The sequence below is a fragment of the Eumetopias jubatus genome, unplaced genomic scaffold (genome assembly GCF_037043125.1).
Source record: "Eumetopias jubatus isolate StellerSeaLion01/CBP00866 unplaced genomic scaffold, mEumJub1_p1.0 scaffold_4, whole genome shotgun sequence".
Lineage (NCBI taxonomy): Eukaryota > Metazoa > Chordata > Mammalia > Carnivora > Otariidae > Eumetopias > Eumetopias jubatus.
In genome coordinates, this window is record NW_028274810.1 from 155,627,559 (window position 1) to 155,644,796 (window position 17,238).

At 35.4% G+C, this 17,238-nt stretch overlaps 1 protein-coding gene across 1 annotated transcript in view; it reads left to right on the top strand.

The window, feature by feature from the left end:
• Window positions 1-1,961: 1,961 nt before the first annotated feature.
• CNGB3 (cyclic nucleotide gated channel subunit beta 3) overlaps window positions 1,962-17,238 on the top strand; it is a 137,499-nt gene continuing 122,222 nt past the window's right edge. The window contains exons 1-3 of the mRNA XM_028108924.2: window positions 1,962-2,072; window positions 5,537-5,612; window positions 15,066-15,192. Coding sequence (XP_027964725.2) covers window positions 1,962-2,072; window positions 5,537-5,612; window positions 15,066-15,192 — 314 coding nt within the window. The remainder of the gene's footprint in view (window positions 2,073-5,536; window positions 5,613-15,065; window positions 15,193-17,238) is intronic.

Sequence of the window (17,238 nt, forward strand, 5' to 3'; positions counted from 1 at the left end):
GTGCAGGTGTCCACTGACTGATGAGTGGATAAAGAAGATGTGGCACACACACACACACACACACACACACACACACAATGTAATATTATATTACTTGGCCATAAAAAGGATGAAATCTTGCCATTTGCAATGACATGGATGGAGCTAGAGTCTTATGCTAAACAAAATAAGTCAAAAGACAAATACCATATAATTTCACTCCTATGTGGAATTTAAGAAACAAAACAAATGAACAAAGGGACAAAAAAAGAGAGAGAGAGGCAAACCAAGAAACAAACTCTTAAGTATTGAGAACAAACTGATGGGTACCAGAGGGGAGGTGGGTGGGGAGATGGGTTAAGTAGATGATGGGGATTAAGGAGTGCACTTGTTGTGATGAGGACTGGGTGTTGTATGGGTGTTGAATCATTATATTGTGCACCTGACACTAATAGTACACTGTATGTTAACTAACTGGTTGAATCATTATATCGTCCACCTGACACTAATAGTACACTGTATGTTAACTAACTGGAATTTAAATAAAAATTTAAAAATTCTATTCAGCAAAGACTTGAGTTTCTATTCTATATAAAGATATTGTGGGAAGAAAATAAGTCTCCTCCTTCAAAAAATTTAACTTTATTGGTTCAGAAAAAAATCCATGGTGCAGTAGGATACATTTTTTTAACAATTTATGAAATTAATAATCCAATGGAATTATCTAAGCTTGTAAAACTAGGAATCACTTATGTCGCTTTTATGATATTGCAGTGATTTGTAAGAAAATTATAAACTTGTAATAAGTTTTAGAACAAATTCCTTCTGAGCAATGAAATACATATCATCTAAAATGTTTTTATCAAATATATTTTCTGTTACAAGCTGAATTATATTTTCTCAAAAATTCATATTGAAGTCCTAATCCCCAAAACCTCAGAATGTGACTGCTTTTGAGTTAGGGTCTTTAAAGAGGTAATTAAGTTATAATTATAAAGCTCATTGAGGTGGGCCTTAATCCAGTATGACTGGCATCCTTATAAGAAGAAGGAATTGGGACACAAACATGACCAGGGTGAAGACAAAGTGAAGACACAGGGAGAAGATAATAGCCATCTACAAGCCAAAGAGACCTAGAATACTTCCCTCCCTCGTGACCCTCAGAAGAAACCAACCTTACTGACACTTTGAACTAGGACATTAATAATTCTTCCAAAACTGTGATAAATAAATTTCTGTTGTTTAAGTCACCCAGTCTGTGGTAATGTGCTATGGCAGCCCTAGCAAACTAACATACTCTTTCCTTAATTCTAATATAATCATCATTATGAATCTGAGATGAACATTTAGGCTATTGGGAATGCAAAGCCTCATTTTCTCATTTTCCACTATAGTTTCTAAGAGTTCCATTAATCTGATCAATTAATAAAATACTTATTTAAAAAAGACCAGAGGGACAGAAAAAGGAAAAAAATAGTTATCTCATGGTGTAAGACTAGAGATGGGAACTCTGGGGGAACTCTTCCTTATAAGTCCTGTTCCTTATATTATAAGCCCTTATGCTAATATTATTTTTTAATCATTTGCATGTTACTTTGATTAAATTAGATAGATGGAGATGGGTAGGTGGGTAAATAGAAAAGAAAAATAAATAAACAAACCAATGGGCAACGTGATCACATTTAAACAATTCAAGTTAACAGTGAAGTTTTGTTTAATCCTCCACTTATAAACTATTCTCAGGGGCATTTTGACTCTTTAAAGTTCATAAACAGAATTCAAATCACCCAAGCAGAAGTAATTTGCTGCTTTTAAGCCAAAGTCCTGACTAGCTACAGAGTTGCCTCTAGGAATTAACGAGAACAAAATCCCGATTAAACAACTAATTGGCTTGTCTACTAATGAAAAGAAAAACAAAGTACATTGCTCTACCTTAAGACAGAGTCGTAAAAACAGAAGTTTTCAGAACCACCTCAGAGAAAATGTTTAAATTGTTGACAATAAAATCCAACAAGGTGAAGCCTAGAGAAGGGAATGATGAGAATAAACAAGGTCCTGATCCAAGCAATCAGCTTTGGCAGCCCACAAGACAGGTATGTACTTACATTCCTAAATCAGTATTGATTATTATCATTTTTGTCTAGTGATGGATTTTTGTCCAGTGTTTTAATATATACTGTAGTATGTAAGATTGCTTTGTTGTTTCACCTGCTACCATTTGGGTCATGCTGTTTGTCTTTGGAGTTTTATCCACATCATTTTATACATACTATATATATTTGCTTTATTTTTTATATATTTGCTTTAAAATGATTAACAAATGTTTAGAAGGAGTTGGAAAAGCCAAGTAGGACTTCTCGTTGCTGATTTACACTTCTACATAATCCAAAATGAAATAATTTCTCAAATATTAAATGGGCTATATGAATTAGTTTTCAACAAAGAATGTCAAGCATCCTGGCTGTGGTAAACTACAATTTAACAGTAATTGCTCTAGACTAGGAGTTCTTGAAAAGGGAACACTTTAGCCACTCAGGACAATTGGCAGTGTATGGAGTTATTTTTGATTTTCACAGCTCAGGGGTAGAGATGTTACTTGCATCTAGTGAGTAAAGACCAGAAATTATGCTAGACATCCTAGAATGTATAGGACAGCCCTTCACAACATAAAATTATCCAGTTCAAAATTTCAATACTGCTGAAGTGGAGGAACCCTGCTCTAGATAAGTATTTTTCATAAATTCTAGGTCTACTCATCTGTATAATGAAGATAATACCTGCTTCGTAGCCTTGTTGTATAAACTAGAGACAGTATATCTAAAGCGCATAGTAGAGGCTTCCCAAATGGCAATTATTATTATTATTATTACTATTATAAGTAATTTGTGTTTATATGACAGATTTAAGTCCAAAATGATAATTATATGATCAATATTCACTTACAACTATCTATAGAATAATTTTCATAAATTACTGACTAGATTTACCTAAAAGTGCTATGTAAGATTTTTAGAGCAATAATTATTTTCCCATCTAAAAGAATTGGATGAAAGATGTCAAGTACAAGCAGGACTGTACCTCAGGGACTAAAATAGCATGGTCTAATGATTCAGGTTTAAATGAGCCTAGAGTATAGAAAACACCAAGATTACTTAGCATTGGCCCTGGAAAATTTGCCTTTCATTTCCGATTAACATTGACTGCAATGGAGAGCAGATATGGAGGATGTGCTTAGCATTGCTTCATGAGAGTGCCCTTGACTTCTTTCTAATTCTTATCCTGAAATAAATAATCCCATGCTTTGAAAATTATTAATATGCTTAAAAACTCATGAAATATCACAAATGTTGAACTGAGTATTTTCCTTCAGCTAGTCTTGTGTTTCTTGCTGGGAAAGTCACTACAATGATATTTAACGCCTGCCTATCATGATTATTTTTCAAAAGAGCACATAAAAATAACTAATATGTTATTCTCTCAGAGAACATAATAGCTAACAATAATTACTATGTGCCAGGCAAGGTGCTAGCCTCTTCCAAGTACTATTGTATTAAATCTTCAGAGTAACCATGAGTCCTGTTATAATTTGCTGCTTACATACAACTAACAACTGGCAAAGCTTGGATTGGAACGCTGTTCTATCTGACTTCAGCACCTGAGAGCTCAATCTCAAGGCTATACTTCTTCAGAACAAATGAATATTAGTTGAATCAACTTTCTAAATACTCTACTCACAGGATAAAGGAATGTTCAAGAGAAGGTGAAAAGAACAAAAACTCCTTACAGAGTTGTCTTTCCTTCAGAAACAGTAATACTGAAGAAGTACCTACAGTAGACACAGGTAGAACAACTCTTGTGTATATCCCATGACATAAATTATCCCATAATTTATGGATGTTAACATGAAGTCTACTGACATCATGTTATATCTTAAAAGGCATATTTTGGGAAATTATTTGCGTCTACTCTTTTGATGTAATAACACGTTGGTAGAGGAAATAGAGTTATTCTCTAGTTTCAAATATGCTAAGTATTAAAAATGACAGAAAGTTAAAACCATTTTTATCCACAGAATATAACCTTTTAAAATGGCATTTAAACAACAATTTTCTGAAATACAAATAGATGATTTGAGGCCTATAAGAAGATATTCAGGAATGAATAAATCAATTTACATTGTTCCTTTAAAGTGTCATTTAAAGAGTTAGTTCTTAAACCAAAATAACATAGGTGACTTCCATTTGTCAATAACCAATAAATCAAGATCTGCAAACTCAGACTAATCCAAACTCTCATACTACAGAATAAGACACCATTCACATAAATCTACATTTGTATACATGAAAAGACTATGATGAATATGTTTATGAATAGCATCATAATATGATGTAAAAGTACTTGAAGTGAGAAGGTTTTACCACTACTCCATAATATATCCAGGGATCCATATCTTTCTAGCCTCTTAAGCAATTTCCTACTCAATAACATAAGAATAATAATAGCTGTCTTGCCTAACACATATGGTTACTGTCAGGCTTAAATTAAATCATCTGATTAATTTATTTCCAGTTTAAAATGTTCCTGACATACAGTGCCTATAAATAATGTCAAACTCCACATCAAGGCTTATGAGACTTTCAAGGCCCTTGTCCCTGCCTATTTAGCTAGCTTTATTTTCTCACACTTTTTCCCACTCAACCACTTCTACTTTAGTCTCCCCCAACCTCCTGTATACAATCACACCTTGGACTTTTGGTGAGCAGGCATCCTCTGCCTGGAATATTTTCCATGCCCTGTTCATCAAAAAAAAAAAAAAAAAAAAAAAAATCATCTTGATTTGTAATAGTCTCCTCCCTTTCCTTCTACTCTGGTAGAATTGACCCCTCCACCTTTATGCCTTGTTCTAGCCTCTACAGACATTGTCTCATCACCTATAACATTTCCTTGCATTTACATTTTTGTGTGTGTTTTTTTTTCCCTACTAGACTTTGAACAGCTCGGGAGCCAACATTTCTATGTTCTAACCTTATATCTTATTTCACTCTGTCCCCATAGGAACATCCTCAGACACACACTGGCCACATCCAGTGAGACATACATACATTTCAAAGGAAAGCTTAGATGCTCAAATGATGAGGTAGAGGCAAATGAAATCACAAAGAGAAGAAAAAAGAGAGTTCTGAATTAAGAAACTAGACACTTTCTTCTCTCCATCACTTTAAGTTCTACTACTAAAGACATAGACCAAGACCAATAGTAGGGCTGTGGGGAGTGAGGACTGAAATTGGGAGGAACATGTGCCAGAGAGATGCAGCAACCACACTGAGAAGACGAGTGCCTGAGGCCAGCAAGCTGTGAAGGTCAGGGTTGATTATGCAATAGTAGAGCCAAGAATATTCATTTAAGCACAAGAATTATCATTTGTAGTATACCATAAACAAACGATAAACTTTAATGATTGGCTTGTTCACTGAATGAAAACCTCTGTGTTATATTTTACATTTAAATTTACTTTATGTAAATTCATCATGTACAATCTTTATTTTGTTTCTTAAAGGGAGAAAACAAAAGTGAAAAGAAATCTCTCCAAACCAAGATGACTCCCGTTGAAGAGTCACACACCAAAATACAAGGTCAGAACCCAAATCTATAGGAAAAAGATCTATAAAGTAAAATGCATATCTCTCCAAAATATGTTACCTTGACTAGGTTGATCACCTAGGCTAAATCATACTTGAGATACTTTAAAGATCTGAATGTTTACAAAAATATATATTTCTTCATTCAGTCACTTACTCAATAGATGCTTTTTTATTACCTACTATGTGCCAGGCATCGGTCTATGGACTGGGGCTAAAGTAGCAAACAATATGGGCCAAGTCTATATTAACATAGGCATATAATGAACAATATAATTTCAGATAAGGGTTATAAAATAATAAAACTGATGTTGATTGTACATGTTTAAAGTTTCAATGCTCAGACCTCTGCTCTTCTTCCTTTAAACTCTCTTCATTAGAAATCTCATCTACTCCTAGGGCTACCATAACTCATTCCTCTGTTAGTGATTCCATAGCAGACCCAATTCCTTTTTTAAGACCATCCAGTATTTTCTAAGTAACCACTGGAAATATACACATGTATGTTCTGCTACCATTCTGTTTTACTATGAGTTATTTTATAACAGTGATGGTTTCAAATCAATACTTCTTCTCACATAAAAATAGAACCTTAATGGTTTGAAACCAAAGATCACACTTTGGGATGAAAGTTTATTCTTATCCTTGTTATTTTTGAAGTGTATTTATAAGCTTAATTTTTCATAGCTGGTAATAAAAACTCGTGTGGAAGCTTCATTTAACAGAGAAGCTTTTTGAGTGGAAAGGGAAAAAAATAGTTTCATTTAAATCTGCAGACTTAGCATGTCTTCAAAGGCCTTAATAGGAATAACAGTTATATTTAAGATATTTTGTTTTGAAAAAGCAAAATTATTAGTGTTTAAAGATAGCCTTTTATATGTGCTTGGTATTTTTATATTCTTCACTTCAAAACATGCAGGTGCACAATATCTGCAGATGTTGATTTCTGATTATAGAACTCTTATCTTCTGCAGAGCATGGTTTAATTTTTATCTGCCATGGAAATGGAAGAACGTAATACATTTTGGATTCAAATAAAGATAACTTTCTAAAGTCCTCTTTTGATTATAATCATCTTTCTTAGGTTTCCACTTCACTTATAGTACATTAAATCCTTCTTTAAAAAATGTTTTGGTACCAGTAGAAGATATGTAAATGACTTCCCTAGTAGTTTATGATACAGTAAGGTGACTTAGTATGGAAATGGATCAAAGTTAGGTGCCCATAGCTAGTATGGTATGTTAGGTTGAATAATGGCTCCTCAAAGACATCCATACCTTAATCCCTAAAAATTATGAATTTGTTATATGAGGTGAGGGGAAATGCTGATGTTATTAAGTTAAGGATTGTGAGATGGGAAGATTATCCAGAAGGCCTCAATATAATTAAGGGGTTCTTGTAGGAAGAAGGCAGGAAGGTCAAAGGCAGAAGAAGATAGGATGATGCAATATGAAGATGGAGGAAGGGACACAAACCACGGAACACAGGCAGCCTCTACAGGCTGGAAAACAATAAACCCAGTGTTGTTCTAAGCCTTTAAGCTTGTTTGCTACAGCAACAGAAAACTAATCTATATGGCTTTAAAAAACTCTACTTAATTTTTTTTAGTTTTATTTTATTATGTTATTTTAGTCACCATACATTACATCATTAGTTTTTGATGTAGTGTTCCATGACTCATTGTGCATAACACCCAGTGCTCCATTCAGTACGTGCCCTCTTTAATACCCATCACCAGGCTAACCCATCCCCTCACCCCCCTCCCCTCTAGAACCCTCAGTTTGTTTCTCAGAGTCCATAGTCTCTCATGGTTTGTTTCCCCCTGCTTCATTTTTCCCTTCCTACTATCTTCTTTTTTTTAAAACATATAATGTATTATTTGTTTCAGAGGTACAAGTCTGTGATTCACCAGTCTTACACAATTCACAGCGCTCACCATGGCACATACCACCCCCAATGCCCATCACCCAGCCACCCCATCCCTCCCATCCCCCACCACTCCAGCAACCCTCAGTTTGTTTCCTAAGGAAAATACTCTGTACTTTAAAAAGTAACAAAAAAGAAATAAGAAATTGAGTTTTGCTCCAATCAATAACATAAATTCAGTATACTGGCAGTATATTTACTAGAAAAAGCACTTGTTTTAGAATTTGACACGCTTGAATTCAAATTATATTTCTACCACTTAATAGCTTTGAGTGACCATAGTCAAGAGAGTTGACATCTCTGAGTCTCAGTTTGCCCATGTATAAAATAAGGATAATACTGTCATAAATCTTCTAGGTTGTGAGTACAAATTAAATTAGTTACTATATGTAAAACATTTAGCACCAAGGTTGATAAATTCCAGTGTTGATAGAAGTCAGATAGCCTAAATGAGGATCATGCATGCCCTGTCTAAGGAGGCTAGAGGCTGCTTAGCCAACCAATCACTGCCATGTGGGGATGAGAGGCAAGTGCTGCCAGACATCGAGAGAGACGGCAAATACAAATTTTAATTTGAAATCTCCCAATTTTTAAATGTTGACTTTTCTAAGTGTTTCAATATTCTCTTTTTAAATCACTGAAAAAAAAAACTGAAATCTTGTCAAATTTAGCCCATATAACCATGTTGTGACCTCTAACCAACCACATGGTAGGTACTTGATGTTATTCATATGTATGAACAGTGACAACCCTAAACAAGATTCTGAATCTTGCAGTGTTTTTATTTATCCTCTTACTCTTCCCTTTCTTTCGCTCATGCCCTCCATCCCAAATTTGTGTTGCAAACACACTGCAAGTGTGGTGTCCTCTCTGGGCCTCCCTGTGCCAAATAGCTGTCTACAGCCAAGATCTCTAGGTTCCAAGTCTAACACATTTCCAGGTCTGTAGAGGTGTCCCAGGCCTTGCCAGTTCCCCACCACTCTCCAAACTGACCTAGGCTGCATCTCAGCCAGCTCAGTTTGGACAGAAATCTGGAAAGCTAAAATCTGCTCTAGAACTTAAAACTACTCTAAAAAATAAAATATATTAACTTTTCAAACATAGCAGAAAAAAGGAGGGAAAATCCTAGCTTGTTTAAACAAGAAACCATTCTTTAGTCCTTCGCAATAACAATTAACTTATACAAATTTATTTTGCCTTGTATGGAATAGGAAAATAGCCAAACTATGTACAGAAATTTAATTTTTAAGAATCAAGAAAGGCTTCCCTATATAAGATCAACCAGTTCAATTGTCATGCACAAGAGTTACTATAGCTAATTTTAGTAGTATAGTCCACTTTCTGTAACTGTCAATTCTATTCATCAACCAAAGAATAAGGTGGGAATATAGGAACAACAACAACAAAATGAATGAAGCTTTTAACAAAACTACTCAAGCATATTTTTCTGCTTCATCCAAAAAGAAAAAAAGAGAAAAAAACCCTTATGTCGTAAACAATTACAGTTATTTTTTTAAAAAAGATTTTATTTATTTATTTGACACAGAGAGAGACAGCGAGAGAGGGAACACAAGCAGGGGGAGTAGGAAAGGGAGAAGCAGGCTCCCCGCTGAGCAGGGAGCCCAATGTGGGGCTCAATCCCAGGACTCTGAGATCATGACCTGAGCCGAAGGCAGTCGCCCAACCAACTGAGCCACCCAGATGCCCCAACAATTACAGTTATTAAGCTTAATAAGAAATATTCTTTCAAAATGATACCTGATGTGATGATGAACAAAAGAAATGAGAAATGAATGAACACAGCATGTGAAATTTCTGAAAACTTAATCTAGAAAAAAGACAAATATGATGTTCTTTATAATTTGACATGATGAAGACAGTTCCTAACCATGCAGATTTGGCAAGGGACAGAGACATGATTTGGCAAGGGACAGAGCCTTCAGTGGCAAGGGCTCAAGGGTAAGAAAACCTATGGGTAACTGGAACTGGAAAACCATTCAAGGAACAGAGCCAGCCCTAGGAGCTAATTGCTTTCTCTGCCTCTTGCTCATAGTCAACATGGCTTCATTTCTCATGACCACTGCATTTCTCTCTGCATATCTACTTTGGACTGCTCTCACTCCCGTCTACTCCTTTCCCACTCTAAATTCCAAAGGGAATGGTCTGACTTAGATAGCAACCATTATTTAACTGGGCTGAGCCTATCACACCACCACCCAAATCACAGCCATCTGTGGACTGACCGCCTTCTTTAGGTCAGGTGCCCATCTGTGTGCACAATCAATAACCGTAGAACAGAGATGGCTTGCTAAAGATGGAGAGGTAAGGAGAGCTGATCAGCTAGGAGAAGTTAGGCATAGACTTTATTCTTTGTTTTAAATATCAAACAGAAGACCAGACTCTTAACTGAAAACTTCCTCGGTTTCCACTTATTTATAAACTAAAAATTTAAGAGACTCTAACCAATATGGATAGGATGTTCTATTTTTATTTTTTATTTTTCTGATAAAATGCCATATATTTTATAGTTGGGATGATTTAAATATATCTGCATAATTCAATTAAATCAAACTAGATTTTTAGGCTTTTTTCTGCTAAAGAATATACCTGATTTGTAAGAAGTTGCATTCTGCTTTCCTGATTCCTGAAACACTTTTAAGTAAATAACAGCTCCTGCATGCCTCATATATGTCAATGCTGTGCAGCTCTGAAAGAGTTAATAGATATATTTTTTAAAAAGATAATTTACCCCAGTCGGGCTGGCGGAACACTTTGTGTTTATATTTCATTTTTCTTGAATGAGGTCTTTATCTAATCCTCACAGAAATCCCCATGACAAAAGTATTTCTCATTTTATGGGTGAAGAAACTGTTATAGAAAAGCAACTTATCCAGAGTTACCCAGAGAATTAGTGATATAAGGATTAGAGTTCTGTGCTTAGTACCCAGAACCAGTAACTTACCACACTCATTAATACCTATAGATAAAATGTATTTTCTAGATGAATTAATCCCAGTACAAAAGTACCTGAAACAAAGCATGACATTGAGAGAGGACAGGATCCCTAATCCTGACCCAGTACCAAAGCGACCTTAGATGGATCTGTATTTCTTACTTGTTGATTTATTCATTTCTTTATTTGTGATGATGTATCTTAAAATAAAAAGAAACCTGCCTAAATATAAAAATCCCTTCAGGACTTTCTGGCCCCTTAAGGCTGAGTAGAGGACTTCTAACCTCTGACCCAATGTGAGGACCCCATCTTACCTCCCTCAGTGCAGTCTCTAGCGTTCCCTGCATACCTCCAGCAACAGGGCTTTCATTGCCTCACCAAGCCATATGTTTCGCTACTAGACAAGTTTAGTTTTTAGAATGTTTGGATTTTATTTGCCTGTTTTGTAAATCCCATTGATGGATCTTTCTTCTGCCTTCTGGTCTATATGAAATAAGCCTTTTCTCTTCTGTGCAACAGCCCTTCAAAGAATCTGAAATAACTGCTATGTCACTAGTTGGTCTTCAGTACTTTAGCTAAAGACCCTGAGTTCCTTAACCATTCCTTGTGAGATGGTTTCCAGAACTCTCACCTACTCCGATTCCTTTTCCTCTGGGTTTTTTAGAGATTACATGAGCATTTGTAATATAAAGTATTACATTTTTCAAATTCTGTGACATTTTCGGACACCCCTTCAGGTTCCATTTTATATGCATCCCTATAATGTTTGCCAGCTTTCTCCATGTCATTTGACAATCCACAAAGATATCATAAAATTTCAAGTATGATCAAAATGTTATAATTAAAATTATTGTAAGAACACTATATATTCTAGTAACTACAAAATTAAACACAGGCTGAGTCAAAAATACCATCTTGAGTGCCAGAGAATAATCATAAATTATACTCTTCTTAAAACTGTGTTATTTATCATTTTATTCCAAACGTTCATTCATTATGATGAAAATGATAGTGTCATTTATGTATGTAATCAAAGTACTCAGACTTAGTTTTTGTTAATTCACCTAACATCTAATTACTCAGATATCGTTGGTGTGTAATAAAAGGAGTTTTGTTTTTGAGACAGAACCCACAATGTATTTGGTGTTTTAAGTTAGAAATTCAGGGGTGCCTGGGTGGCTCAGTCATTAGGCGTCTGCCTTCGGCTCAGGTCATGATCGCAGAGTCCTGGCATCAAGCCCCGCATCAGGCTCCCTGTTCCGTGGGAAGCCTGCTTCTCCGTCTCCCACTCCCCTTGCCTGTGTTCCCTCTCTCACTGTGTCTCTCTCTGTCAAATAAATAAATAAAATCTTTAAAAAAAAAGAGTTAGAAATTCAACCAAGGGATATCATCACCCACATCAAACATTCCAACGAATGAAAGCATTTAAAAGTCTTTCCCTTTTTATATCCATCCAAAAAAAAGTCAACTGAACCAACACCTGTCTAATTCACAGCCATATTCCCAAATTAGGTTCTTTGGATTTCTCCTTTTCCAGCAATTATTTAGTGCCACTGATAAAATGTGGAAGGTTAATGGCTTTCTGTATCACTTATTTCCTCACTTGAAGACAGAAGCAGATGTTTCACACCTGCACAGGTCTCTACAATGTGCTGCTACAAGGGGCCCAAGCAGTTTGAAAGTGTATTACAGAGGCCCAGAGTGAGATGCTGCCAGGCCAAATACAGAATCAGCCAGGTGTGTGGAGGGCAAATTCAGTACTCATTCTTGCACATTCAGTAAAAGCAACCATATCAGAACATTTTGATTCCAGATTTTACTATCTGCCAGGGGCTCACATTCCAGGGCAGAATTTGACTAAGTGTACTGATGAGATCTGGCAATTGCTACACAATGTGCAAAGAGCACAGTTCGCAGAAAAGACGTACACTATTCATTTGGGCAGCTACAAAAGCGGGAATCCTGCTCTCCGTGTGTGAGGCTGGGGAAAACTACAATGTGAGGTTGACAAAACTTCACCCAGATGCCAGCCCAAGATTTGCCGTGTATTTTAGGTTTCTTTCGTGATGAGAATGGTGCAAACAATCTGACCATCTGTTCACACAAACAAATAACATGCTGCATGGATAAAAAGACACCCACACTGACTAGAGTTGACAGGGATCCTTTTGTTTTAAGTCCTCATGAGTATGTTTAAAGTTGTTCTGCTTTGAATCCAAGAATGGGCAATAACTGGTTTCTCATCTTCACCAAGGAGCTATGATTAAGGACTTATTTTGTAATAAAAATGCTTATCCACAAAGCAAATTAAGCTGGAATTAATTTCTAAACAGCTTAGACCTGCCATAGTAGAGGCAGCGTCATTTTAGAAGGGGTTGGTAATGTCTAGAAAAGATCTAGTAAGGTAAAAGGATCTAATTAGAGTTACTTTAATCCAAATGTTATGATGATAAACAGAAATTCCTTATTAGAAGGGAAGAAAAGAACTGTTACAGAATAGTCAGTAATTTAAATGGTACTAGCAGAAAAGTAATACTGTAAATGTAATGCATATGCTATAACTTGAATGAGTAATGGAAGTATGTGATGCAACTTATATTCACATGCTTTTATAAGAAATGGTCAATAAAGTCCTCCTAAGAAATACTCTGTTTTACAGATTCTGCTTTTTTTATATTCAGAAGGGATGTTCTATTATTCTTTTACTCATATTTCTTGTTCTATTTCAATACTAATTTGGGGGCAGGAGTGCAGGTGCTCCTAGAAAAATATATGAACACAATGGTTCATAACACTTTTTTGGCCCAGACTTCTTTGAAGAGCTCATGTTAACCTTAAATCCTCTCCATGTAAAAAATGCATACAACATACAGTCTCAAAAGTTCCAGTCCATGAGCACACTAGACATCTGTGGTCAGAGGTTAAGAACTCTGCTCTAAAAGATCTTACAGTAATTACCTCAGTGTTTGTAGATATAGGAAAAATATTTGGCTGTCACTTTCCTAGGCAGCAATATGTAGTATAATGTTAGAGATTTGAAAAATTATTTTTTTGGTTAGATAAAAAGAAATGGGAAAATATGGCTTGACCCAAATACATAGGGAAAATAGGTCTTTCTCTCTTATTTCTACCAAAAGTCTCTTAGAGTACAAAATGACATATTGAAAGTGCAATTTTTTTACTCTGAAATCTGTTCAATACTGATAAGCTCACTAGTATACCACATGTGCTTGTATAAAAAGGACCCTATCCTGGCTTCTCAGTAAGATTCCATATACGGGGAAACATTTCATCTGGAATATAGTCTTTAGACACAGGCTCCAAGGACATGATTATAGTAATGGTCTTTTCTATCCAAAGTCAAAGTTAGGAATTTGAAGGTTTCTCATTTAAACATACTACTGTGGTTTCTATCTTCTAGCCTAAATTACTATAATTCCAAAATAAATGTAAGTAGGAGATACATAATGAAGAAACTTGTTTTCGGAAATCCAGAGGTTTAAGCTTCTTAGTCATAAACTTTTGAAAACTCTTAAGTGGTGAGTTCATTTTATGATTCCCTTTATTCCTGAAACATGTTCCTGAAAAGTTTTGTACATTGGAAGATTTTAGATGGATCATAGAAATTTTCATATTAAAAGACTTATATGGTAAAAACTTTTGTGAAAGTGATCACCCCATGATTTATCATTTTTGTGAGTCCAGATTTTCAATATTGGATTGGCTTAAGTTTTTCCAATTATAATGTATTACAAAAAAATAAAAGTTACGATTTGAGCATTGATTCTAATTTCCTAAGCACAGTACATCCAATTAAAAATAAATTAGAAACTGTGGACAATGAATAACCATTAAATTTTGTTCATTCTATTTCTTTGCTCCTTTGTTTTCTTTTTACATGAAGCCATTTACTTTCATTAAAGTCTTCTCTACAATCCAAATATTTACAGTGAATTGATTATTCTCTTGGTACACTACAATTTAAACTATATTAATTAGAAATTGTATTTGTAGGCTTGAAGGGAAATTTTTAATTTTTGGACTGAAAAATGAAACTAACATATATTAGTTTGCATTGTTTATTCAGAAAAGATATCATAGCTAAAGATGATCGGACCAAAAACAAAAATTTGGTTTCACTAAAAAACTAGAAAGCAAAATTCTAAAATAATGTCAGTGATATCACTTCTGCCTGTTTTATTTTTCTGAATTTTATGAGGCTTCAGTTTCAGCCACAAATTATGAATAATACTTTAGCAGAACTGAAATGCCTTTTGAATGATTACTCCTTATTAATCTCAGCTTTGCTAGTTTCAAAGAGGAATATACTATATGAACCTTTTGTTACATAATACACCAACTCTAAGTATACGTTTTATCAGCCTGAAGGTATCTACAAGATAACGTCTCCTGCATAAGGTCCTACTTTGTTTAGCAGGAATCCTAAGAGAGGCATTCTTAAGACTATTTTGGAGAAACAAACAGGATCTCTGTAATTTATGCTGTCCAATATGGCTTATCAAGAGTGGCATATATTCTTCTGTCTGTATGTTTTTCCCTTTCCATAGATAAAATCTCCGAGAAAAATTCGCTCAAAGATCCGACCACAAACCCTGACCATCAAAATCCAACAGAATCAAAGGGAACAATGCCAGAGCAGAAACAAATGGAAACTGGGAAAGAAGTCCTAGTCAGGTGAGAATTCAGTAATACACATAATACATGTTAGATATATTGCCCAGACCGCACTGAAGAAATCAAATGCCTATTCCTCGCTTTACCTGAGCAAAGGTCAAGACAACAGTAGTCACATAACACAGAGGAACTGGCTGGAAGTTAGAGGTTGTTTCTGTCCAGTTCACTGTCCCTTACTAGCTAGTCCTGGCCACTAATCAGGATCTCTAGGCAGCCATTTGGCTATAGGCCAAATCATACCAGCAAAAACATGGCAGTCACACGTCTGAGTCATTAATATCATCATGGAGGGGCGCCTGGGTGGCTCAGTCGATTAAGCAACTGCCTTCGGCTCAGGTCATGATCCCAGGGTCCTGGGATCAAGCCCCACATTGGGCTCCCTGCTCGGCCAGAGGCCTGCTTCCCCCTCTTCCGCTCCCACTGCTTGTGTTCCTGCTCTTGCTGTGTGTGTGTCTCTCTCTCTGTGTCAATTAAATAAATAAAATCTTAAAAAAAAATCATCATGGAAACCACCTACATATTCACTAGGCATGAATTTTAAAAAGAAGGAATTGAAGAGAATATATGATTCTTCTCCGAGTTCACAAAGAAACAGTCATTCCAATTCTGTAAGCATTTTATTGTTTAATTATTATTTCCTTTCATCTGCTAAAGAAAGTGTGGCATGGTAACCAAGAATAATTACAGAAACAGGTAATCTTTATGCCACTGAAGGAATACAGTTTTATAAACACTTCCCACAAAATTATTAGAAATATCACAAAAGAGATGACAATTTCAGTGAATCCACAATAAAACACAACTAGGAGACTCTTCATTTTGCCACTTCTTGGCATGCTATTATGTGCCTGCTGAACCAATTTGAATTGCTTAATTATAGTTAATATAATTGCAGTAGGCTTATGAAACAATAAAAGCACCCTCTTATTTAACAGACAAGAAGAGTTGTCATTTAAAAAGAAATTAGAAGTATCTATTTCTCCCCCCAATTCCCCTCCCCACTTCTTTCTCAGCAGCTCCTCCACTTTGTTGAACTGTGTGCTGCCAATAAGAGTTAGAGTGATAAACTAGGACCCAATGTATTGCAGACTGAAAAACAGGCATCAGAAATTGTATTTTCAATAAATACAAATTTGACTATATATGAAATTAAACACGAGCTCACTCTACCACATGCATACACGTAAAAAGTTGTTTGACAAAAATTAAACCTGACATACTATTTAGGCAGAGAGATGATTAAACTCTGGGATAAAGACTAAAATCTTACAACTGAGCTAAGTAATTATTTATATTATTTTTATAACTGTTGGTGTTTATAGAATGATTTGCACTTCTTTTAGTGGGTCATTATTATCTTCACTCTACAGATAAGCAGCCAAGGCACAAGGAGGTTAATTAGTTTGCCTACAGTAATAGGGTCAGTTCAGCCAAGACTGGACTGCACAGGACTTAAATTCCTCAGTGGAACCTTTTCCTCCCTCTCATCAATAAACTTACTTTAATCAACAGCTTAACCTTCTGAACCAATCTCTCTTTCTACCATTCATTTTAGTATACTTAATTTTTTGTAATAACCAATGGTGATAGGTATGTTTTCAAAGAACTGAAGTGGAAGCCATAGCTAACATTTTAGGAATACATTCCTCTTAACCCAAATCCATTTCCAGTATTGTACTCTTCTGAAATATGAAAATGGAAAACTTTCAGTTACCCAGAAAGTGGGTCAATCAGCATATCTCAAAAACACAAAACTCCTTGACATGACTTCTAAGACCATGCCTGGTATGCCTCATCCCCTACCTTCTTATCCCTCTACTCCAGTCACACCGGCCCTATTTCAATCTCTTGTACCTGTGAATTGATTTTTCTCTGGAATAATTGATTATTCTTTCTGCAATATAGGCAGCAAAATGGCTTGAGAATTATTGACAAACTGAGTAAATCCAAATTAGCTTAAAACTCTTACTTTATTGTTACATGGCTGGTCACACTCTTCCTCAGGAATGAGTGAAAAACAGCTACATTGAAGGAGCAACTTTAAAG